Below are 25,921 nucleotides of genomic sequence, written 5' to 3' on the forward strand. Positions count from 1 at the left end.
AGCAAACCGAGCCAAAGTAAAGCGTTCCGAGCCGAGTCGTACCACACAGTGGAATAGCGCCATAAGAGAAGAGTTTGGGGCTTTGATGGGCCAGGCAGATGCGAGAATGGCCGAACTCGAAACTGTGGACTTTGGGTTCTCGCTGGAAGAAGCAGAGAGTGGGCATTTGAATGGCGTACGTACTTGCGTGAGGTGGCGAAACTTAAACAAGATGTCGCTATACTAGAATAAAAAAATTAGGATCTAGAGGCTAGATCTCAACGCTGCAATTTATGCATTACGTGGGTGAAGGAAAAACAGGAGGAGGGAAAGCATATACCCAACTTCATATCTGAGCTGCTTAAGGGCTCGCTGTATAATGCCCCTGTGATAAATTGGACACACAGGACCTTAAGATCGAGACCAGGGGATGATCATCCAGCAAGGGCAATTATAGTGAAATGTCACTATTTTCAGGAGAGAGAATTATTGCTTAAGAAAGCAGTAATGGAGAAGGGAGATTGTCACATCGGATGGAAGGAGACAAAATACATCTTTATCCAGATGACACCCAAAAGGTCACGAGACAGCAATCAGCCTTCAACGAGGTACGAGGTCTACTGGCCTCAATGGATTTAGATTTAAATTTTACAAAAAGTTATTACACCAACTATTTGAAAGAAATTTTCACGGAAATAAATGGACAACATTTTTTAGAAAGCCTTCGATCGCATTGAATATAAGTATTTATTCACAGCCCTGAATAATTTGGGTTTCGGATCTATTATTTTGCATTTGGATTAGTATAAAACAAAAAAATTCTCCTCCCGTCCCCTCCACCGGGAGTGAGGCATGTCCCCAGTCCTGGCAGCCTCTCCTCCTTCCCTGGGTTGCCCATCTCAGGGCCGCTTCGAAGCCTTGCCAGGGTTCTTCGCAGCCTGCTGAGGGAAAGGTAGTGCTACTTTCCTGCTAGATGACCTCTGTGGGGGTTGAGCTGCCGGCCCAAATGGTGGTGGGGCCCGTGAAACCTTCGCAAGGGGCCACCAAGATGTGCTTGATGGCCTACATCTGCTTTTTTACTGTAGAGAACTGCTGCGCAAAGTCTTCGTCAGTCTCGCTGAAAAGACCACCTTGGGAGATGGGAGCGTCAAGAAAGTGTACTTTTTCTTCATCCCACATCTCTGCCAGCTTGAGCCACAGGTGGTGCTCCTGGACCACTTCATAGCCCATAAGGCACAGTCTGTCGCTGAGAGCAGTTCCTGCATCACCTCTAGGTCGATACTATACCTCTTGTAGATCTTTCAGTGTTCTGGCCTGAAAAACATGTGTAACCAACACGACCTGCTCTGAGCGGGATTCGAACCGTGGGAGGAAATTGCCTCTTTTACCTGCTGTCGAAACACCCAGGGGAACTCCCTGCACTTATCTGTGTGTTGTATGAAGAGACCGCTGAAATATGCTACAGGATCCGGCAGTACTGGAGAGATGATCGGATTCATAGATTAGCTTCCACAAGAGACTCATCTACTGGCCCGCAGAACAAAGCTGAATGAGTGGAACACTCCAGCCTCCTTTTGTACCCGTATGACCGGGGGAAGGGCTGGCATGCAAATTCCACTCACCAGCCTTTTCTGAAATTAGAGATGTTGGCTCTCGAGTGCAACCCCTAGTGTCAGTTTCGACACAACGTCGAAGTGACTGACAGATGGGGAATTGAAAATAAATCCCAGAAGTGATATTAGTAATATTTAAATCATTCTGCAACCGTACTTTGTTAAGGCATAAAAAATTTTTTTGTTTGGTTCCGGTTTCCGACCGACCCTGTCAATTTATGTGCGACCCAAATTTATTTTATGAGCTTGGGGAAGAAATAATAAAAAATTTAATAAATACGCAAATAAAAAACTTTGAGGCGAACTATAATTTACGTTTTTGTACAGCACCGTATTTTTATAGCACGCGATGCAAGATGCCTGTTGTCCTCCAGCAAAACAAACAGGCAGCTACATGGTCGTTCACACATCGTTCGTCAAACTGAACTATAATACATATACAAGTCTTTTTCTTTTTTTTTTTTGTCATTTAGGACACTTTTATTCATATACCCACACATACAAATGCATGCATTCATAGGCACGCACAAACACCACATGATGCGTTAAAGAGTAACCTCCATCCGCCTCCCAAGTTTCATTAAAAATCATCCCAAATCCCAATACCCTCTTCTGCTGTCTACCACTTCTTTCGCCATGTATTTGTTCGTTTCTTTTATTATTTTATGCAATCCAAAACACTCTAACCTGCCGCGCTTCGTATCTCCAGAGCCCGTCTAACTTGTCCGGGGGACAAATGGATTTTTGAAGGACAATGTAGAGAATTTTACTTGCCCGAACGGACAAGTAGCCTGATTAGAACATCAATAACAAACAAAAAAATAACTAGGGAATCACTAAACCGAGAGAATGATTCTGATTTTATTACATTTATTGTAAGTTGCGATCGATTGTGGATAATAAATGTATTAGCCTGCTGACGGTGAGGTTGCGCTGTTGACGCTCGCGCAGCCTCTCGAGGAGAAATCGACACACATGAGCGCAGCGCACACACACACACAGTTAACAACATACTGCCTATAAAAAATCTAAATGTGGAGTTTCTATATTTTAACATGTGTTAAGCAGCCTCAATTATTTTTCCTGAATACCATATCACGATTGAAAATGTGACATTGATTTCCTACAACAGTTCAATAAACAGTTAAAATTAAGTCACTTACATTTTAGATGAATATTGGCTGTTTTTGTTCTGTTGCTGCAGCGAAAATAGTTCCAAACAAAAATCACAGCAGAACCACGGCGCATCTCACAGGAACACTCGACCTGTTTTCATTACTGAATGATTCAGCATTTTGACCGAATCGGTTGAGTCAAAGATTCAATGACCCATTCATTAACATCTGTCTCATTCTTGAATGAATCAACCGTTTAAACGAATCGTTTGAATTAATGAATCAATGACTCACTCATTAATACGGCCGCCTGCCGCCACCTATTGGCAGTTTAGTGTTATGTTTATAAGTAGCCTAGTATACTTCTTTCCAATGTTTCTTATTTATACATTTAAATAAATTTCATAACATTATTTTATGCAATTGTAATTTTTCAGTGTAAAATATTTAATTTTATCAGCCCTACCTAGGGTAACAGTATGCTTCATCTTTCATTTTAAATTCCTAAATTTGATCAATAAATTCATTTATTTAGAATAAGACGACACTATATAGGGCATTTAATAAGATTGGGCGAGGGGATTCCCTTCAAAGGTGCAGATATTACAATATCCCAATTTAAATATCAAAGCTGATTGAACACTGATGAGAATATTGCTTCAGAATAAATAAATAAAATTTAAAAAAATCCGGACAAGCAACTTTTTTGATGTGAATGACAGATTTACTTGTTCGGAGGGCAAGCACATGAAAAGGCTTAAGGTCGAGCCCTGAATAATTTCCTACCTATCCCTTGCTGCCACAAAAAAAAAAAAAAAAAAAATCCCTACCGACCATGACCTCAACTGACAACAAACCGGAACCAAACTTTTTTTTTTTTTATGCCTAATCATGAGTTTTTCTCTCTACATAATGCACAGATAACTCAGATAAGTACAGACTGTTGTTTTGTCCTTTCTGAAAGGCATGTTAATTAAAATTTCAATAAGAATTGAATGTTGTGGCTTCAGAGTGCACTTTGAGCTTTGGTATGGACCATACCTCATTTCATGAAGGGTACTCATGAAGGACAGTGTCAAAGACAAATAAGCACTTACTTTCACCCCCACCCACAGTGTCATAATGAAACGAGTACTTCTTCATAAATGTACAGTAAGGTTATAGTTTCTCAGTTATTGTAAGTTGGCCATCATACCATTACGAATGGATGAAAATGCAATAATGCTGCCTGGCCATACAAATTAAATGTTATTTACCTCTTCCCCATGCTGTACAATCACAAAAACAAGTGCATATTCACAATTTTTCATTCAGTAGCATTCATAAAGTATGTGTATTTTGAAATATAATTCACAAACCTCTCTTTAAATTCACCATGAAATTACATCACAATCCATTTACTTATATAATAGACCATTCAACAAGTGTAAAACTAATTTCTTAGGCCTTTAAAATAACTGAAATAATTTGCAGAAGTTATATGGAACTGTAATAGGGGCAACAGACCGGGAACTTCATAGCTGTGCGTTTACTAGAAAATAATAGAGCGCTGCAGTCGTGACGTTAAAACAGGAACACTAATTCGCCACACTCTAAAAAATGCTGGGTTGTTTCAACCCAAATGGGTCAAAAATGGACAAACCCAAATGTTGGGTTAAAAATGTAATTAAAAAATTTACAGTTGAAAGTGAAAGTTGGGTTAAAATTTTAAATTACATTTTTAACCCAACATTTGGGTTTGTCCATATTTGACCCAAATTTGGGTTGAAACAACCCAGCATTTTTTAGAGTGCAGTGGTTCCATCAAGATTTTCCTATGGATTTTAATATTTTTTTTATCAATTTATTAGTAAAATAAAGTATGTGGGGTAAACATGACTTGACAATATTTGTACGTTTTGTTCTACAATGTAAATTACACACACCCACATCATCCTGTTCGGCTGATGACGTCTAATGTCCCAGTAACCTCTGTAGTTCCTTTTAGCCACTTGTTAGTAACTGCCTTTTACAAGAAATTAGTTAAGTAAAAGCATTAAAAAAAGCTTTTACTTTACTTTTTTTTTTTTGGTCATAGAATAAAACATGAAAATATCTTGAGCTTGTGTTAACAACATACCTTATTTTAGACATTTAACCAAAACCAAAAAAAACAACAAAAAAACTGACTTTTAAAATGGTAATTTGTTTCGAGGTTTTGGCCAACAAAAATACATTATCCCTGCGGCATTCTATTGCACACTTTAGAATGTGCATCAACCAATCAGAATAAAACATTCAACAGCCCTGTGTTGTAAGACATTTTTATGTAAATTAAGATAATTTGTTTTATGTGGATTAATGCACACAAAGGACCATTAAGAAAACATTAACATTGAGAAACAACATTTTTAAATTTGCCAGTTCTTTCTACAACCTCTTATCACCTCACATATAAGTGTCCTTGTGTCTGTCTTATTCTCAGGTGGGGAAGATACGCAAGACAGCAGCACGGAAGCGGGAATACCATGTTTTGTTCATGGTTATCACCACCGTGGTGTGTTATCTTTTGTGCTGGATGCCATATGGTGTCGTGGCCATGATGGCTACATTTGGCCAGCCAGGAATCATCTCACCCGTGGCCAGTGTGGTTCCCTCTCTCCTCGCAAAGAGCAGCACAGTCATCAACCCGCTAATATACATCCTGATGAACAAACAGGTAAGAGCACAAACTAAATCATATACATGTCATACACAGTAACTACTAGGGCTTTAATGCACTTCTCTGAAGTTTTTTGCTGTAATTATGAGAAAGCTGCTTCTTTTACTTTTTTTTTTTTTATTAAGTTGGCATTAAATGAAAGTTGCAATTTTTCATCTTTTCTTTGTGAGGTATATCTGAGTGAAGCAGCTTCTCGAACTAGAACGAATGTGGGTGGGACTTGACTTTGTCCATCTGAAATTGATTGGATGGTTGTGGTTTGCTATTGCTGTGATGTCATGTGAGTGACAGGTTAATCCCGCCCTCGTAACAGTAAACGTGTCATCAGAGAAGAGAAGAGATGTTGATGCAAGAGGGAGGGAAAGCTATTTTGATAGATTACGAGGGTACATGAATTAAAAACGATGATGAAGAACACGGATAAATTAACCATGATATATTTTTTTATTCCTGAAGTTTCAAGAACTGAATGTTCTTTAATAAAATCAAATATTCAGGGTGAAAAAAGTTCAGTCCAAATCTGGATAGATTTACCAAAAAAAAACAGAAGAGGGACAAGAAATTGACAAGTAGCACACACAATATGTTACTGGGTCAAGTAAAGGTCAAGCTTTTATTATAGAATTAATGGTCAAAAGAACACATGTAGTGGTTCATGTACGGTCATGTGATCATGTATGGTATTAAAATCATGTACTGGTTTAAAAATTAGCTCAATGACAAATGTGTATTAACATATGTAGAAATAAACATTATAAAACGTCTATGGCTTTTGAAAGTGAACAGGCCTGTAATAGACAATTGCAGATATTTACAGTCTAAAGATCAATACTTTCACAGATAGAACATACAGTAGTAGCAGGAAAGAAAATTAAATAAAAGGCTGTGTGGTGTAGAATTACAGAAAGAAAGAAAACAGATAGAAAGTACGCTACAGAAAGGACATTTATGAAAAGGAAAGGTACAGAAGAAAGAAAATCATCAATTAAATTAAGGAAAGTTGGCACATATACACAGCACCACAGATACAGTACCATTCAAACATTCTCACACACAAACTCAGGAAAACCGCACATTATCCTCAGAATCGTACTGTGCACATCTATGAGACAACATTGAAGTTCGCCAGTCAAATCACCTGCATTTTCTCTTTTCTGTAATAAAGATCATAAGCTCAAAACAGAGCTAAACCTAGAGACCCAGCTCATATTTCCCATTACAGGCTAAATCCTAACATTAAGGTATTTATCATGAATACTAACAAGCCCCGCTTTGTCACATGCTCTGTAAACCGTAGTGTACACCCCAACCCCCTTCCCCAAAAGTAGTCATATCACCCCATGACATGAAAAACCAAACAATTTACAAAAAACACTTCAAATAATACTCTTAAAACAGCCATTACTCCAGTCACATGGTCTCTTCTCGGCAAGAGACAGACAGAGTTTATGCCGCTAAAACACCTTGTTAAAGGCTTAGGAAAAGACATTCACAGAAGAAGGACATACGACTCTGATCGCAGGATGCTTAAAGACTAAAGAGAAAGTAGAAGGCAGAGTTTTAGTCCCTCTATAAGGTCACATGACCATTTGGCCATCATGTAGAATAAAAAAAAAAAAAAAGATCTGGGAGAGCCTTGGCCAAACGGTTAACGTATACCATTTTCCAAAAGTTTGGGGCAGTGTAATAATTTTTTTTTTTTTTTTAAATAAATAAAAAGACCGTATTTATCTATTCCACTATGCTACCTTTTCATTGTTTTTCTATGTGAAACGCGCTAGTCGGACGCGTTTGACCGCTGCACTCGCGTCTTTTGCAGCGTCTCCATTCTAAAAATGCTGTGCCCAAGTTAAAAGTTCAATTAATGGCTGCAAAATATTTTTTATTTCAAATAAATGCTGTTATTTCAAGGAATCATGAAAAACAATATCTTGGTTTGCACAAAAATCAGAACTGATTTCAACATTGATAAGAATAGCTACTAAAAAAATTATAATAATAATAATAATAATAAAAAAGCTTTTCAAACTGTAAATTGTACAAATATTTCACAATATTACTGCTTTTACTGTATTTTTTATCAAGTAAATTTCGACTTGAGCATAAGAGACTTCTGACTGACCCCAAACTTTGAAACGAAAAGCATACATGCTCTCCTCCGAGTCATTTCCTGTCCTCTCCACTAGCCTTCCAATAAAAAGTGGCGAAAAGGCCCCCAAAAAAACAGACTGGAGGTGAGTGTGAAGTCACACATGCCCGACAACCACGGCCGGCTCCAAAAATGAGTCATATAGAGATGATAATACTGCAGGTTCACAGGCTCTAAACCTGCCATGGAATTTTACAGACAAACCTATTTTAGTATTCAACAGTTAAAAAAAAAAAAAAAGTCACTCTTCAGTATCTCTAAATCTACAATCCCCCAACATGGGGAAACAGGACAGAGTAAAGGTCAAATATTTGCTTTACAACCTCAGCCTACCATAGGACTAGAAGTAAGATGAAGTATTTCACCCTGGTGAGAGTATCGTGAGCTCCTGAGTGAAATCACCAATTACTACTTTACTTCTACAATATACAACAGCGATTAAAACAGACGTTAGCTCTCCTCACCAGATCTACAGAAACATCAGTTCTGTTTTAATTCGAATGGCACACATTGAAACAATGCACACGAGTAAATAACAAACCTTCAAGTTTTACTTTCTGTAGAAAAGTCGCACCACAAAGTGAATTGCTTCAAATCAACAACTGTACATGTAAGAGAAGACAACGCAAAGATGCTCTGGTAAGTCATTCGCTTTTAAAGAAGACTCCGGCGGGAGTTCTCCTGATTTTAGGGGCTACAAGACATTAAAAACCTTAACAATTAAGATCACCACCACACTTGTTATATTGCCAGCAGCCTTAAAGTCCCAGATTAGATTTACAGAGCAACTCTATTTTTTTGTAAACCACCTGTCTTGACAGTTTTTCAAAGTATAAAACCACTAGAAGAGAATTAAAATGAACCACGGTCACATTCAAAAGCTCCTTTAGTCGATTTGTACAATAACAGGTAAATGTCTGTAAAGTACTCTAAAAACTATTGATTCATTTGCCACAGTTCAGCGAGACGTTCGGGAAGAGCAAAACATTCTCAAAGAGGCTTGTGAATGTGGCAAAATGTATATTACATCAGGAAACAACACTTAATTTACAACAAAAAAACCCTAAAAAAAACAATCACGTTATGGCGAGAAGCTTTAAATCTGTCAGTATGTTAGAAAAAAGAAAACCTACGGACAGATTGACAAAGCTCAGTTTTAGTCAGAGAGTAAATCTAGCCTTAGTGAATGCTTGCTTTCGACAGTGTAGCTTTCAGTGTCTATGACTGCTAATGCTTCCAACCCAGTGAAAAACAGAGTTTCAATTCAAAATAAATTTTTTTTTTAATGGCTTTCAACACCAAGAAAATCCACAGATCTTAAACAAAAAGCTTTTCTCACGACACGTCTATTGCTGTTCTCGCATCTTTTATTTAAGCGTAGGCTCAGGAAATGCATTTTTGAGTTGAACTACAGCAGAAGGTTTTTGCCCCGCAGAAATAGTCTACGTAACACTGTCCATTTCAAAGCCGGCTCGGCGTGGTCCTGCGTCGGTCTGCGGAGCTCTTCTGCTTTACAAAGTCTGTTATTGCGTCTTTTTTGTTCAGGGCTCACAGTGAACGTTCTTGAAACCGGGGAGCGTGACCTTGCCTTTCCGTTTGAGGTCTTCCTCTGAGCCGACGTTCATGCGCTGGATGAGCATCTTCTCGTAGAGCAGGGGGTGATACGCACCCAAAGTGCAGGCGGCGTCAAAGTAGCGTTCGTGGTAGTGGCACAGGTCCGTCTTCCGTAGCGAAGGAATGTATTCGTACACGTGGACCTCTTCACATAAGGACATCATCAGTAGGATGCCTGAAACACACACAGAACTAGATATTAACAAAGCAGGACACACACAACCACGTGAGCTTAGGGTTGAGGGGGAGAGAAAAACAGTTTATCATCTGAAACATGCTGCGACTTCAATGCCAAAGTGACTTACGTAATGCATTTAAGGCCAAGCACGCAAAACATGCGCAATTCGTGCCAAATGAGAGCAGTTAGTGAGCACATCTCTCACACACTGCTAGTTTCAGTAAGGTAGTTTTGTAATACATGTTTATAATGAATGCTACAATAATTTATAGGCTACTTAATATATTTTTCATTCCTGTTCGGTTCTTGATGGTTATATTTAATGGATTTGTTGTGGAATGATGGGAACTAAAAAAAATACACGTGTAGCGTTTATAATGTTTGTACGTTTCTTTTTATTTACCGATATTTTACAGCATTGAATAAAATGTGACTTATACACAGATGCAACTTATCTGCGACTTTTTTTTTTTTCTCTCAGCAATGGAAATTTTGACGGTGCAACTTGTTTTACCAAATTTTCTGGAAAATAAACTGCAATTTCAGAGCAAACATGTGGTCCGATTCAACAACGAATTACTCTTAGACACTTGGGAAAACCCATATCGGTCAATCACTAATTCGCAAACTCAAACTGTGACAGTCACAACCCATTTACTTGCACAACATCAGTATTTCTATGGAAGCTTGTTTCCACCACAGAATACACATGAAAAGTAGTTGCAAATGTTTATCCCACAATTCTGACTTTTCTTAGAATTGCGTGATATAAACTTAAAACTCTGAGTTATAAAGTCAGAATTGTGAGATAAAAAATTGCAATTACCTTTTTATTTTTTATTCAATGGCAGAAACAAAGCTTCCATATATTCCCTTGTGATCCAGGATGTTACGTCAGCCGACAGTCTATCATTTTAAAGACGCAATTACATTTTGATGAAAGATTTTTTCTCCCTTTGTTATTGCAAAGCACAATTCATCAGTGCATGTGTATTAAGAAATTGGATTTCATGTTGACTTTAAGGCTGTCTATTCACACCAATATCAACAAGACAATTAAAGCTGCGAGCAACATTTAGCGGTGTTCAAGCAGTTAATTAAGGCCTTTAAGGCCGTTAAGCACAAAAGCATCAAAAGACATTAAGTTTTATTTAGCATACATTTAAACACTGACATAATAGATGGAAAACACCATTTACAGCCAATACAGGCAATTTACCATAGGAAATATATGGCTTTTAACAGTCATAGCGCCACCTATGGTCCGATCTCCATAAAACTTTGCATGCTTGTTAATGATGTTATGTCACATATGCTCATCAATTTTTGTAAAGTTCTGAGTTTTCTTGTAGGATTTATAGGCTTTTTTTCCCCAAAAAATCCTTACAAATACAATAGGTTTTCAGCACTTCGGGCTTGAACACCTAATAAGAATGAGACCTTTTTGACGGTTATAGCGCCACCTATGGTCCGATCTTCACGAAACTGTGCATGCTTCCTAACCATGTTAGGACACATATGCTCATCAATTTTTGTGAAGTTCTGACTTTTCCTTTAGGATTTATTGGCTTTTGACTGTATTTTGCCACGGACTACTTTTTAAATGACCCTGTTATAGCCAACCAAATGCAAAATTTCAACTTTTTTTTCCGATAATTATTGCTCTAGAGAGTCCAGAGAATTGTCCTAGACTGGTCTGGTTCCGATCGGGCGAAAAACCAGGGACTAGTTCGCAAAAGTACGTTTTTGACAAAATTCGACATAGCGGAACATCATGATTGAGGCTAGGACCAACGGTCTAGGAGTTATGAGCAATTTAGTACTTTTGGTTGCTGTAGCGCCACCTATGGGCCAATCGGGGTCATACTCTGATAGGTTCTCCCCAAAAGTGTGGCCTACCATCTGGCCGAGTTTCAAGTCTCTAGGCCTTACGGTTTGGGCTGCACGATGCGTTTTAGGGGATTTTTTTTTCAAATAGCAATTACAATAGGTTTTCAGCACTTCGTGCTTGAACACCTAAAAATGACCAATCACAGCAGAAAATGATGATTTCACACCGAGACTATTCATACCAAGAACAGCACAACTTCTCACCAATATCTGAGAAAATTCAGCATTTAAAAAAAAATAAAAAATCATTCTGGGTTGTATTTTGCTTCTGTAAAGGTGCAGTTATGTTTATCACTGCTCTGTGAAATTTTTCTGGGCAAAATCCAGTAATTTCATTAAGAAATGGGAATCTGCACAATCGGGAGTTTCACAGAAGAGCACAAGGGAGATTCCCCACGCAGAATTCAGTCGTGTTGAAGTTGGTCTTGCGAACTCAACTACAAAAATGGTCTAATCCTTTTTGCCCACAAAATTTCACTAATGTGACTGCACGTTAAAATTTAGCTGGTGAAATCCTGTAATTTCAAAAGAAAAGGAATCCGCATGATCAGTAGTGTTGTGTAAGGGCGAAAACGTTTCACACGCAGATTTCGCCCGTGTTTAAGTTGGCCTTGTGTATTTGCCGTGTTAACCAACAGTAAAACGCTTGGTTTGAAAGGAATTTCTGTGTGAATGGTGCTTCATGCACCACTACTCTATTGACAATGGATAACAGACCTTTTTTGCTAGTGTGACTGCACTTTAATTTAAACGCACTGCAAAAAAAATGTTCTTTTTAAACATTTTCTAGCCAAAAATCCATACTCCGTTTGAAAAGCCTTTACATTTTTGAGACTGTTGACAGTATTACTCAGGTCTAAAGTGTCTCTCTTTGTCTAAAGTTCTACAGGTGTTTCCGCATCTTGTTCTGCTGTCAGAGGAGTTTGATGCAGAATGGTCACACATCCATGCCCTCCAAGACCACAGTCATCCAGCTCAATCGTAGAGTCTACAGTAACACTGTCGCCTGCACAGCCCAGATCTCCACCGGCATCCACAACTGCAGCACTCCTGCCACAGAGAGAACCAACCCCCCAGTGGTCAGCCCTTAACCTGAGCCATCCCAAACCAGGATGTGGATGATTGTCGACCCTGCCTTGTTTTACTGAATGTAACAGTCTCATTCCACTGGTTTTCTTGGTCTTGGCCTTTTTCATCCTTCTCCATCAACTAGACAACTCATTCACTCTCCACAGTTTTCCTTTTCCTATGCTTCCTTTTACAGCTGCATCAATGAATAAAAAAATAATAATAATAAAAAAAGAAAATGGTTCTATACTGTCTCGGAAGAGTAAGACTGGTATGTGTATATCTGCTAAATAATTCATTTTGTCACCTTTAACACATAAACAAGCAAATATACACTACCATTCAGAATACTGGGGTCAGCAAGTTATTTATTTATTTCATTTTAAAGAAATTCATACTTTTATTCAGCTGATCTTTTGAACCTAATTCTGGCTGCTAAAAACTCAGCTTTGCCAGCACAGGAATAAATTCAATTTTAAAATATATTTAAAAGAGAAAACCTATTTTAAATCGTGATCATTTCACAATATTCCGTTTTTTAGTGTATTAACAGGTTTCACTGTTTTGATCAAATAAATGGAGCCTTGGTGAGCAAAAGAAACTTTCAAAAAACTAAAATCCTTACCAAGCCCAAACTTGTGAAAGTTTAGATTTACTAAAAGACCAAACCACCAATTTATGATTCCAAATTTACTTTAACTGTTCTGCTGCTTTTCAAAATGAAAGTTTTTTTTTTTTTTTTTTTTTATCTGCACAATATATTGTAACTATTGTAACTTTTGTATAGTATTTGAAACCATTTTTGCACAACATGTGAAGCATGCTTTTTTCAACTTAATTTGCACATTAGGCAAGACGTGGAATATCTACAGATTTAATAAATTATTTAAGTATTTGCAGCCCTTTTATTTGCATATCCTTATATCGTCTTTATCTATTTAAAATTAAGAGTTTCTTCCGGTTAATGTTTCATTTGAACTAGTCAATTGTTATCATTGAAACTGTCATCAAGAAGAACAAGTTTTGACTACGCTGATATTGCACAAGGCATTGAGCAGTATTTCCTTGTGTTATACGTCTATCATACAAACTCTGAAGGAAAAAATGTAGCCATATTGCATACTACTGAAAAAATGTCATGAATTATATGGGCTTTTTTTCTTGCTTAGAACACTTTTTTTAAACAAGTTATTTGTTACCAATACCAAAGAGCACTCTTATCTGTTCCATCATACCTCATATTGTTCCATTTCTCCCAGTTATGTATCATATGATGAGTTCTATTGCAGTCTTGAGCCCAGGTAGCTGATGTATAGAAAACTAGAATAAAATTGGAGGCACACTGATCCAGAGCACTTCACATCTGTGACAACGACAGTGTTTCAGGAACAACGCAATAAGTATAAAGAACCATTTCCACAGAGGGAACATTCATCCAAAAGATCAAACACATTATGCATAATACACAGGGTATGAAAGACTCACTTGGGATCCTCAATTAATTCTCAGAGGGATTTTCAAAAAAACCCCAACCTTTTGCAACGTGCTGAATGTATGCCTGGGGATCAATAGTGTCAACCTGTGACAAAAGTGACACAGCTCAACCTCATGAACATCACTCCCATCGCTATAACACTGAAAGGATTGTGTATAAAGTGCCAAACACACCAAGAGGGACAATGTGAGCATTTCTGCATTTAAATATGTCTATTTGTAACAAAGTAGCCCCATTAATAATTGTCATGACATTACAAAATGGATATTTGCCTGTCAAATTGAGCCATTTTGTTCGTTATATAAACGCAGATCAATGTATGAAAACCACCAATTGATTGCAGAAGTCTATGATTTACGAGAACCTGTCTGTGATTTTTATAAAGTTTGAGAGGCATTAACAGCTATTAAATGATTGTGAATTGTGTTTGAATTCTAAATCTTTGCTAAGCCCTTTCTGAACCAGTAATTATAGCTTTTTTCCCACTGTACAAAACTATGCACCATGCTAGACTTGCCACAATATCAATTTTCTAACAAATATGTATCCACATTTAAACTCAGTGGTATCCGCTTGTTAACTCATAATGAAGTATTGAATACCGTTTCTGGCTCCAAGCTTCCTCTCAGTTTCAAGAGTGAATACCATATCAACAGCCATTTAAGAGTACTATTCATTTATAGCACACCTTTAACCCTTAAACGCATACCTCAGAGCTTTATCGACCTGGGGCGTCAATCACTACCCTCCCCCCTCATTCATTTTTAAAGTTAGACATAAACCTTAGTATTTCTCAATCTACTCATCAACAATATAATAAGAATATACACTCACCTAAAGGATTATTAGGAACACCTGTTCAATTTCTCATTAATGCAATTATCTAATCAACCAATCACATGGCAGTTGCTTCAATGCATTTAGGGGTGTGGTCCTGGTCAAGAAAATCTCCTGAACTCCAAACTGAATGTCAGAATGGGAAAGAAAGGTGATTTAAGCAATTTTGAGCGTGGCATGGTTGTTGGTGCCAGACGGGCCGGTCTGAGTATTTCACAATCTGCTCAGTTACTGGGATTTTCACCCACAACCATTTCTAGGGTTTACAAAGAATGGTGTGAAAAGGGAAAAACATCCAGTATGCGGCAGTCCTGTGGGCGAAAATGCCTTGTTGATGCTAGAGGTCAGAGGAGAATGGGCCGACTGATTCAAGCTGATAGAAGAGCAACTTTGACTGAAATAACCACTCGTTACAACCGAGGTATGCAGCAAAGCATTTGTGAAGCCACAACACGCACAACCTTGAGGCGGATGGGCTACAACAGTAGAAGACCCCACCGGGTACCACTCATCTCCACTACAAATAGGAAAAAGAGGCTACAATTTGCAAGAGCTCACCAAAATTGGACAGTTGAAGACTGGAAAAATGTTGCCTGGTCTGATGAGTCTCGATTTCTGTTGAGACATTCAGATGGTAAAGTCAGAATTTGGTGTAAACAGAATGAGAACATGGATCCATCATGCCTTGTTACCACTGTGCAGGCTGGTGGTGGTGGTGTAATGGTGTGGGGGATGTTTTCTTGGCACACTTTAGGCCCCTTAGTGCCAATTGGGCATCGTTTAAATGCCACGGCCTACCTGAGCATTGTTTCTGACCATGTCCATCCCTTTATGGCCACCATGTACCCATCCTCTGATGGCTACTTCCAGCCGGATAATGCACCATGTCACAAAGCTAGAATCATTTCAAATTGGTTTCTTGAACATGACAATGAGTTCACTGTACTAAAATGGCCCCCACAGTCACCAGATCTCAACCCAATAGAGCATATTTGGGATGTGGTGGAACGGGAGCTTCGTGCCCTGGATGTGCATCCCACAAATCTCCATCAACTGCAAGATGCTATCCTATCAATATGGGCCAACATTTCTAAAGAATGCTTTCAGCACCTTGTTGAATCAATGCCACGTAGAATTAAGGCAGTTCTGAAGGCGAAAGGGGGTCAAACACAGTATTAGTATGGTGTTCCTAATAATCCTTTAGGTGAGTGTATATATATATATATATATATATATATATATATATACACAAATGTCTGTTTTCTAATAATTTTTTTGTAAAAAAAAAAAAAAAAAAAAAAAAAAAAAAGTGTATAGGGTCGCTAGGGACCCAGGGGTATGTAGTATAATTATATATTTTTTTCTGCGCAACAATAATTGAATCTCTGATGACTCCAGTGCAATTACCTTTACTCCTCAAGGTGGAAATGTCTGATACACAATGATGATGTGATGTTTAGCTAATAGTTACAGAAAACAAAAGAATAGGAAGTATTATAAGCAAAACTTGAAATGGTGATTTACTGCAGAGCAAGAACAGAACGCAATTAGAGATCTCAAATATGAGCCAGATGACAGAACATCTTACTTCCACATTCCAAAAGGTAACAATGTTTTTTTTATTTTTTTATTTTGTTATTATTAAAACATCAGGAGAGTTTTATACTATTGCAGCAGACCCACCCGTGTTAGATATCGATCCAGGTTGCTAAAGACCTGAAAATGCAATTATGATTGGCAAAACATTCATGCGTTTAAGGGTTATGCTAAGCTTTTAACAACCTCATGGTGTACACTAGAGTCTCCAGGCTCATGGCATCCCAGACAACATTTTAATGATTCAGAAAAGATGAATCACTCTCTGGCCAACTGAGATTTTGTTATGGAGATAAACAAATTATAATGAAAAAAAAAAAAAATATATATATATATATATTTTAAATTTACACACTTAAAGGATTTGTTCAACCAAAAATGAAGAAAACATGCGCAGTGGTCACAATAACACAAGGCAGTTTGATTCTAAACCTCAAATTTTAACTCCAATAAAAATTACACTTAAAAAATAAATAAATAAATTATTTACACACTTAAAACATTTGTTTAACCAAAATGTGCCAGTCTCCAGTCTCACAGTGTCCTAAACATTGTTCCTAAACAAACAAAAATTGTTTTAACAATTCAAAAAAGATTCATCTTTAGGATGTTTAAAGTTTAGGATCATGATTTTTCTGTATTGTTACAGCACATTGTCAGTGTATATTTGCATAGTTTGTTATTTGCTTTTGACATGTGATTGACCGTTTGGACCCTGAAACAGTGACACGTGACTTCAGACTTAACAAGCAGATTACCTACGGAAAAGACCCCCATACATAGTGGAGTTTAGTAATCCATAGGAAATCTGGGATTCAATATCTAATTTAAACTGTATATTATAGTTTCACAATTGTGAAGAAAAAAAAAATAGAATATGCATTTCACTCAACTAATTCATTTAATGAAAAAAAAAATGCTAGGTTGAAAATGCAAAAGGGTAGCATTTTCAAACATGGACATTTGGACACCACTGTAGGCCACACCACACTTCCATTGACATCTCCATAAAAACAGGCACCACATCTATGAGGAGTTTACACAATATGAATGTCTACAATATGGCCGAATATCTAACACCGGTTCAACAAGATCTGTAGCTACGACTAATTATTCCTGAGCTTGAAGCAATGTATGCTGCATTTTATCAGCCAAGCTCAAGGTTTATGAGGAGAGGAGAGTAAATGAGTGTAGATGAAATAAACAGATGTGCTCAGATCGTTCTTTGTCGTCATTTAAAGCTGGCATGAAATGGAAATTCACCATATCCTGGTTTTTTTATAGAATATTGCAGTATTTATTATAAATGATTAATCCGTGAACAATCACTTTTCAATACAGTTTCCCCTCCCTCTTGCAGCAACATCTCTTCTCTGATGAAGCGTTTACTGGCGTGAGGGCGGGATCAACCTGTCACTCACATGACATCACAGCAATAGCAAACCACAACTATTCAATCAATTACCGATGGACAAAATCAAATCCCATCCCAACATTTTTTTCTCGTTCGAGAAGCCACTTCACTCAGTTATACCTCACATTAGGGAAGAAAAGATCAGATCACAACTTCCAACGTTTCATGCCAACTTTAATTTGACCTCGTAATGTTCAAATTCAAAATATCAGAACTGGATCTTCCAGTAAAATTACAGATCTCTTTGGTGACCTATCCCAGACTTCTCCAATCATTTAGTCCGCCCTACTTTTTCCCCCGATAATCTGTTACCCTCAAATGTACGTCACAATACAGAAAAAAGATCCATCACTATTTCCCTTCCATGACTTTAATACATTATAATGAATTCTGCAACATTGTACATATGGTCAGAGTGATTTTGTTGGTGTTGAATGTGGGTCAGACTCTTCTAAGCTCTAGGTTGAAAAGCTCCATTGCTGGATGAAAATGTGATTTCTCCATCTGCTACTCTCTCTATGGTTTAGGCCAACACTGACTGAGCAAATATCCCACAACCTCCTGACAAAGCAGAAGTCAGAATCTGCTATAGGTCACTTTCCACAATTGGGGTATTTTCTCACACTTTTGTAGCAGAATTGATGTCATTTGACATAAGAGTTAAGTTTGTCAAAGTTTGGCTTATTAATGCTGTCTAAGTGCCAGATTTACTAAACAGGGGAAATTAGCGTGAGAGCGAATTTCCAAAAAAGCGCTGATGGGAGTGGGAAGTTGAGAGCGTCATCTACTGGCGACGCGCAAATGAAAGAACAGACACATTTATATAATGACCAACACAATCTACCAAGAGCAGCACGAATTAGCGTCTGGTTTAAGACATGCTTTTTGTGGACGGTAAATGGCGCAAATACCAGTAAATTGATGAGCGCAAACCTTAGTAAATCGCCTTGCATTATTCATTTAAAGGTACAATATGTAGGATTTTTGCAGTAAAATATCCAAAAACCACTAGGCCAATGTTATATATTTTGTTTAGTTGATTACTTACAATATCCCCAATGTTTCCAACTATTTGTAAATCGTGAGAAAATTGCGATTTTAACCAAGGAAACGGGACGTGTCAGCAGGGGTGAGGAGTCGCCAGTCAATCTCTCATTAGCAATCGCGCCCTGCTTCACACCACAGTCATGTTAAAAACATCACTGTATTCACTCATCCATAAACAATCCATCAGCTTGACGACAAGATCCATAATTCCGCTTGATGCTTTGCGTCATCGATATACGCCTTTGTTATTGTAAGAAATTAGCGACCCCTAGTGGCCGAAAATTACATACTGTGCGTTTAAGTACTCTTTTTTTGGAATAAATGTAAAAATGCGCAAAAACACTAACTGGATGAGATTTATATTTGGTTTTTAATAAATATAACATTAATTACATAGTGTAAAAATACAAAATAGAAATGTATTTGGTCTTTATGTACTGTTTATTTAACCAGGAAAATGTGACATCATAAAATGTAAATTCATGTCCCTGTTACACTTAATGTATACTTTGCCTCATTTTTATGAAGACTTCGCCTCATTTTATAACACCGCTGCTGAGTATGTTTTATTAGAGCGCATTACTCAATGATGCGCGCATCTGCATAATTGCCTTCAGCAAGCAGTTCATGTTGCAATACATTCACAACCAGGGATGTGATTTTTCCGTATTTATGCATGGACTGCTTCCGACAGCACTAAAAGAGCAAGCGGCTGTGCGCAGAACACCCTTATTTCAGCCAGGGCTCAGATTAACACCCGCCAAGTGCTAAATGGGAGTAAAAATCAGTTAGTATATGAACTTGTTACTCACAGGTTGGTGCAATTATCGAATCAAAAAGGCTGATATTTAATTATATAACTATATAGTATGACAAGCTGGATATTTCAAAGTAAAGCCATAAATATTAGTATTATTATTTTACGGTTATTCAGTAAAATGATCGTTAAATACTTTTTAATTTTACAATAGCAAAATTTGCTTCGCTGATCATATGCCTGACAACCGACCGACGCAAGTGCCGTTCTGTGCGCATTATATTTTAGATTCAAAACCAAAAGGGCAAAACCTTGAGTAGAAAAGTGAAGTGAACAATGTTTTCCATTGTGGCTTCTCGTTGTTACCTTGCTGCCATTAAAGGTAGTACTCACTTGATGATGGAAACATGACAGTTGGGAGGCAAATAAAACCTCTTCAAGCACAGATTTCTAAAAGCACAGCCTCTTTCTTGGGAGACGGTTACAAGATGTGCATTTGGGGACGAAGTGTAAAGTGAAGGTGAAGTGTGCCATTTCTATGACGCCAAAATAGAACAATCAGTTTGTTTGAGCTGTCCGACTGGGATTTAAATGAGTGTTTCACCTCAAATACTGGAAAGAGTTTTGGCGGTTTAAAAACAGTTATTTGTGCAATTTTACTAATTTTACTCTTGGAGTTTTGAAACGGTAGCACAGAATATGTGCATGTGTGAGTGTGTATGTGCTGGTCTTACCTATGAACCCTGAGGAGGGTGGGTTGGGCTGAATGTTCTCCAGATTGTTACCCTGAATCACATCCCATAACTGCCAGATGTATTTCGGGTGCAGGATGTAGAAAGGCTGAGCGGGGAAGTGCATCCTGTGCTCCATGTATGGTGTGAACAGGTTGTAGTCTGGATTTGAGTACCACTACAAAACAAACAGTGAGTTGATTAAAAAAAAAAAAAAAAACACGTGTTAATGCCTTACCTTGTGTTGATCTATTTTCTAAATTCATCTTTTTATGAACATGTATGTTTTTTTTTTTTTATTGACCTTGTAATGTTTCATCAAAATGTCATAACTGGTGAAATCACAGACTTCTTTTTGGTCATGTATGCCAGACTTCTCCAATCATTTAGTCTGCTTAAATCAGCCCCTATGTTACAATTCAGATCTGCCACAATCCAATCAACAATTAATATGCTTTAAACAACATACTATTGTATGCGTGTATTGACAGGGGAAATAAAATATAGTTGTACTGAGAAAGATAAAATACTGAGATAGATGGTTGGAGAGAGAGGGAGAGAGAGAGAGATAGATGGTTGGAGAGAGAGAGAGAGAGAGAGAGAGAGAGAGAGAGAGAGAGAGAGAGAGAGAGAGAGAGAGAGAGAGAGAGAGAGAGAGAGAGAGAGAGAGAGAGAGAGAGAGAGAGAGAGAGAGAGAGAGAGAGAGAGAGAGAGAGAGAGAGAGAGAGAGAGAGAGAGAGAGAGAGAGAGAGAGAGAGAGAGCAGAACCACAGAGCAGAAATCATCCAACAACTTCAATCAACAAACAGGCAAGACACCTTCAACTACATTATTTTCAACACTAGAAAATAATAAGATAAGAAAGAGACGAATAACTTGTTGACTAGAGCTAAGTTAGCAACAGAGCAGTGAGTGACAGTTGTGGCAGTTGAGAATGGAGGCAGCAGCGCCCCTCCCCCGAACCATCACATACCCACAGAAGATGAAGACAGCAAAAGACAAGAAAACATATAAACACAATCTACTCAAGAGAAACCCAGAAACTTTAATGGCTGACTGTGTTCAAAAAGGTGACAAGTCCACTATCACTAATCTACTGCTCCACACAGAAAACTGCAATGCTTGGCACACAGGCATCTGCAAATACTACAAGAACTTCAAAAAACTCGGCATCTGTAATGGGAGACAAATTCAAATTCATGAAGAAGGAGGAGACACTAGCAAAGCATTTCTGACTGTAAATATATACCACAATGGAACCATAATGTTTCAAGGGAATGAAGCATGTCTCAGCTCTGTCCAGGCAAACTTTACCAGCCTCAAAGCACTGGCAGAGAGTGAGAAACAGACAGAGAGAACAGGCAGCCATGTTGAGCTCAAGAGATCAGGGGCGGAACTAGAGGAGGAGGAGGAGCCTGTCCTGGACTGTGACACACAGCTGGAGCAGTCCGTCACTCAGATGCGGAGCAGTCTGTCCCTACAGGAGGTCGAACTGGTGGAGCTCAGAGAACTGGTGCTCTCGCAGACGACATCCAGCGAGTGCATACAACAACTGGAAAACAAACTTCATCAGCTCACAAGAGAATTTAAAACTAGTGTTGAGGAGCTAAGAGGAGAAATAAAAAAGCTGCAGCAGGACAGAGATACCCTAAACAGTGAGGTGAAAAGTGTCAGAGAGGAGGTGAAAAGTGTCAGAGAGGAGCTGATCGTTAGAGAAAGAGAAATGCAAAGCCTGAGAGAGCAGACAGAAAGCGTCATACAGCCTGGCTCGAACGCCACCCAGACCCCAGCACAACCACTCCTAACGCCTCCTGAGACTATCACGCCAACAGCACGGATAGATGCCCACACACAAGACCGAGAAAGCACACCTAGTCACGTCCATGCAGAAATAGTCATCTTAATAGACTCTAATGGCAGGTTCATCAGTGAAAAACAGCTCTTTCCCAACCACAAATCTTTAAAACTTTGGTGCCCAAACACAGAGAGTGCCCTTCAACAACTCAGCAAAGAAACACTTGGTGATCCCAGTCACATCATCATACATGTGGGAACAAATGACCTGAGGACACAACAGGAACGAGTGGCACAGTCAGTTACACAAGTGGCAATTAAAGCAACACAGACTTTCCCAACATCAAAAATAATCATCTCCACCATCCTACCCAGAACCGATTTCCACCCCCGCACTATACAGAGAGTCAACACAGACATCTCACGCGGATGTGCTGGAATGCCAAATGTTCATCTGGCACATCACCCTACACTGGACATTCACAATCTCCATGACCACGTCCACCTGCGTAGAGACAGTGTGAATGTGTTTGCTAAAAATCTTAAAGATGTTGCCCTTGGCCGAACCCCTGGCAGTCCCTCAAAGAGTCAGAGAGAATCTAACAACCCTCAACCAACGAGACGCTTCATCCCAGCATCAGCACACAGCGTCTTCCCGCCGCATCCATCTGAGCCCTGGAGACTCCATCGCCCTGGCCCGCTGTACCCACACCCTGAACCCCAACGCCCACGCTCCCGGCCTCCACACCCACATCCCATACACCAACATCACCGTCAGCATCAGCAACGCCGAGACCTGATGCCCCCATACCAGCGGAAGAAACCGGCAGGACCCAGAGAAGCCCCGGCGATGGGTAACAACACCTCGACAGCGCAGACGTCATCAGCCCCACAGCGAGACGTCCACAGACCCGAGCCGGAGCAGCGGAGCTACGCTGCAGCCCTAAGAGGCCCAGACGACCCCCACAGCTCCAGTCTGAGAGAGATCAAGGACATGCTCAACTTAATCTGCACACGGCTGATGGACTAGTCGTGAGTAAAAGACACCAAATTGAACAGATACACTAATATATGTGTATATATATATATATATATATATATATATATGTGTATCTATACATTTATACGTATGTGCAAAAAAACAAAACAAAAAAAAAACACGTTTAAATACTACCAATATTACAAATAGGTAAATGTATGTATGTTTACACAGTGCACATAGATTTTAAACGGGTTCAAGTTGAGTTGGTTCTATTCTAGAGAAATGTTAAAATTGTTTATTGACCGCATGAAACCACTGACAATCACACATTGGAACATCCAGGGCATTAACTCATCAAGTTTTGGATGTAAAATCAAAACCTTGGATTTTAAGAAAAGTGTATTAGATATAGACATAATAATATTACAGGAAACGTGGCGCAGAACTGATGAGGTCACTCTCTGTCCCCCAGAGTATCGGGAAATACTCATATCGTCCCAAAAACATGAAAAAATTACACGTGGGAGAGATTCAGGGGGCATCATAATCTGGCACAAACTTGAAATTGATAAGTACATCAAACTAATCAAAAAAGAAGAATCTCATATCTGGCTCAAAATCAATAAACAGCTCAGTCAAACTACAAAAGATATATTCTTATGTGAATATATACTTATAAGAATTTCATTCTTATGTATCTCCTTACTATAATGAGAACATCTTTGAGACCCTCCACAGTCAAATCAACCACTTCCAGGCCCAGGGAAGTGTGCTGATGTGTGGGGGGATCTCAATGCCAGGACAGGATCCCTACCTGACCACACCACAGACAACGGGAATAATTATATATTTGGACAGAGCTTTCAACAAAACAGTATCTTTCAAGGACTAACTCTGATGCTCAGGTGAATAAAAACGGGAGGCTTCTACTTGAGCTCTGTCGAAGCCTCGGTCTGTACCTCGTCAACGGCAGGGTGAGAGGGGACTCTCTGGGGAGATACACCTACAGCTCATCTCATGGTTGCTCAACGGTTGACTACATGATCACAGATCTAGATATATTCTCTTTCAGAGCATTCACGGTCAAACCACTAACACCCCTCTAAGATCACAGCCAAATTACTGTGTATCTGAAAAGGAAAGAAAATACTAACATACACCCAATACAACCCAGTAAGCTGTACAACATCAAAAATATTTACAGATGGGTTCAAAACAGCACTGAAAAATACCTCGCCGCATTGGACCATCCCCAAGTGTGCTTACTTACGGATAACTTCATAGAATACGATTATCCTCAAAATGAAGATGGCGTAAATCTGGCTGTAGAAAACATAAATTACATATTTGATTATCTGGCAACAATATCTAATCTTAAAACCACTAAGAAAAATCATAAGCAAAAACAAAAGAATGAAAAATGGTTTGATTCAGATTGTAAAAGAATAAAGAAAAATTTAAGACATCTTGCAAATCAAAAACACAGACAACCAGACGATCCAGATCTACGTCTTCATTATTGTGAGGAGCTTAAAAAATATAGAAATACACTCAGAAAGAAGAAAGAACAGTACATCCAAAATCAGCTCAAAACTATTGAAGAATCTGTCCATTCAAACAGTTTCTGGGACAACTGGAATCTCCTGAATAAAAAGAAACATGAACAAATTACTATACAAGATGGAGACCCCTGGAAAAATCACTTTGAACAACTTTATAGCAAATTAGACATGAATATAAAACAAACACAAATATATGAAAAATTAAACCATTTAGAAAACATAATTGGCACATACCAAAACCCGCTAGATTACCCAATCACAGAAAAAGAGCTGATGGATAAAATTCAGGCTCTGCCAACAAAAAAGGCAAGAGGACCAGACGGCATCCTTAACGAAATGCTTAAAAATATAAACCCCAAATTCAAATTAGCCTTAATGAAACTGTTCAACTTGGTTCTGAGTGTTGGTCATTTCCCTGACAGCTGGAACAGAGGACTCATAACACCCATATTCAAGAGTGGAGACAAATCAGACCCCAACAATTACAGAGGCATCTGTGTGAGCAGTAATCTGGGGAAGATGTTCTGCAGCATCATCAACACCAGACTCGTCCACTTCCTCACAGAGCACAGTGTCCTGAGCAAAAGCCAGATCGGCTTCTTACCAAATTTTAGAACATCAGATCATATCTTCACCCTACATACCCTGATCGATAAATACATCAACCAAAACAAAACCAAAATATTCGCTTGCTTTGTAGATTTCCAGAAGGCCTTTGATTCGATTTGGCATGAAGGCCTTCTTCCTAAACTTCTAGAATCAGGTATCGGGGGCAAAACATACAACATTATAAAAACAATGTACTCAAACAATCAATGTGCAATTAAAATTGGCAATAAACAAACTGAGTTCTTCACTCAAGGGCGGGGTGTGAGACAGGGCTGCCCACTATCACCGACCCTCTTCAATATTTACATTAATGAACTGGCGAAACTCGTAGAAGAGTCGGCAGCTCCTGGCCTCACACTACACGACTCCAGTGTAAAGCTCCTGCTGTACGCAGATGATCTGGTCCTGCTGTCTCCAACAGAAGAGGGTCTACAGCAGAACCTGGACACCCTGCAGCAGTTCTGGCAGACCTGGGCCCTGACCATCAACCCAACGAAAACTAAAGTACTAACGTTTCAGAAAAGACCCAGATGTCAGGGAAAGAGACACAATTTCACCCTTGGTATGACCAAACTTGATCATGTCACCAGCTACACATACCTCGGGCTGAACATAAGTGCAACTGGAAACCTAAATTTGGCCGTGAATGAACTGAAAGAGAAAGCAAGAAGGGCCTTCTATGCCATCAAAAAATCTATCCAAATTGAAATACCAATCAGAATCTGGCTCAAAATATTCCAATCAGTCATAGAACCAATTGCATTATATGGCAGTGAAGTTTGGGGTCCTC

General features: G+C 38.7%; 2 protein-coding genes across 4 annotated transcripts in view; one reads left to right on the forward strand and one right to left on the reverse strand.

The window, feature by feature from the left end:
- tmtops2b (teleost multiple tissue opsin 2b) overlaps window positions 1-12,478 on the forward strand; it is an 82,008-nt gene extending 69,530 nt beyond the window's left edge. Inside the window, exons 3-4 of the mRNA XM_056251782.1 lie at window positions 5,172-5,405; window positions 12,121-12,478. Of these exons, the coding sequence (XP_056107757.1) occupies window positions 5,172-5,405; window positions 12,121-12,330 (444 nt within the window). The 3' untranslated portion in view covers window positions 12,331-12,478. The remainder of the gene's footprint in view (window positions 1-5,171; window positions 5,406-12,120) is intronic.
- The window catches only part of st6gal2a (ST6 beta-galactosamide alpha-2,6-sialyltranferase 2a), a 99,360-nt gene continuing 82,265 nt past the window's right edge, over window positions 8,827-25,921 (reverse strand). For all 3 annotated transcript variants that reach the window (XM_056251776.1, XM_056251778.1, XM_056251777.1), the window contains exons 5-6: window positions 20,188-20,362; window positions 8,827-9,346 (exon numbers count right to left, since the gene is read on the reverse strand). In XM_056251776.1, the coding sequence (XP_056107751.1) occupies window positions 9,099-9,346; window positions 20,188-20,362 (423 nt within the window). In that variant the 3' untranslated portion in view covers window positions 8,827-9,098. The remainder of the gene's footprint in view (window positions 9,347-20,187; window positions 20,363-25,921) is intronic.

Source organism: Rhinichthys klamathensis, unplaced genomic scaffold (genome assembly GCF_029890125.1).
Source record: "Rhinichthys klamathensis goyatoka isolate OS25496 unplaced genomic scaffold, OSU_Roscu_1.1 h1tg000090l_1, whole genome shotgun sequence".
In the NCBI taxonomy this organism is placed as follows: domain Eukaryota; kingdom Metazoa; phylum Chordata; class Actinopteri; order Cypriniformes; family Leuciscidae; genus Rhinichthys; species Rhinichthys klamathensis.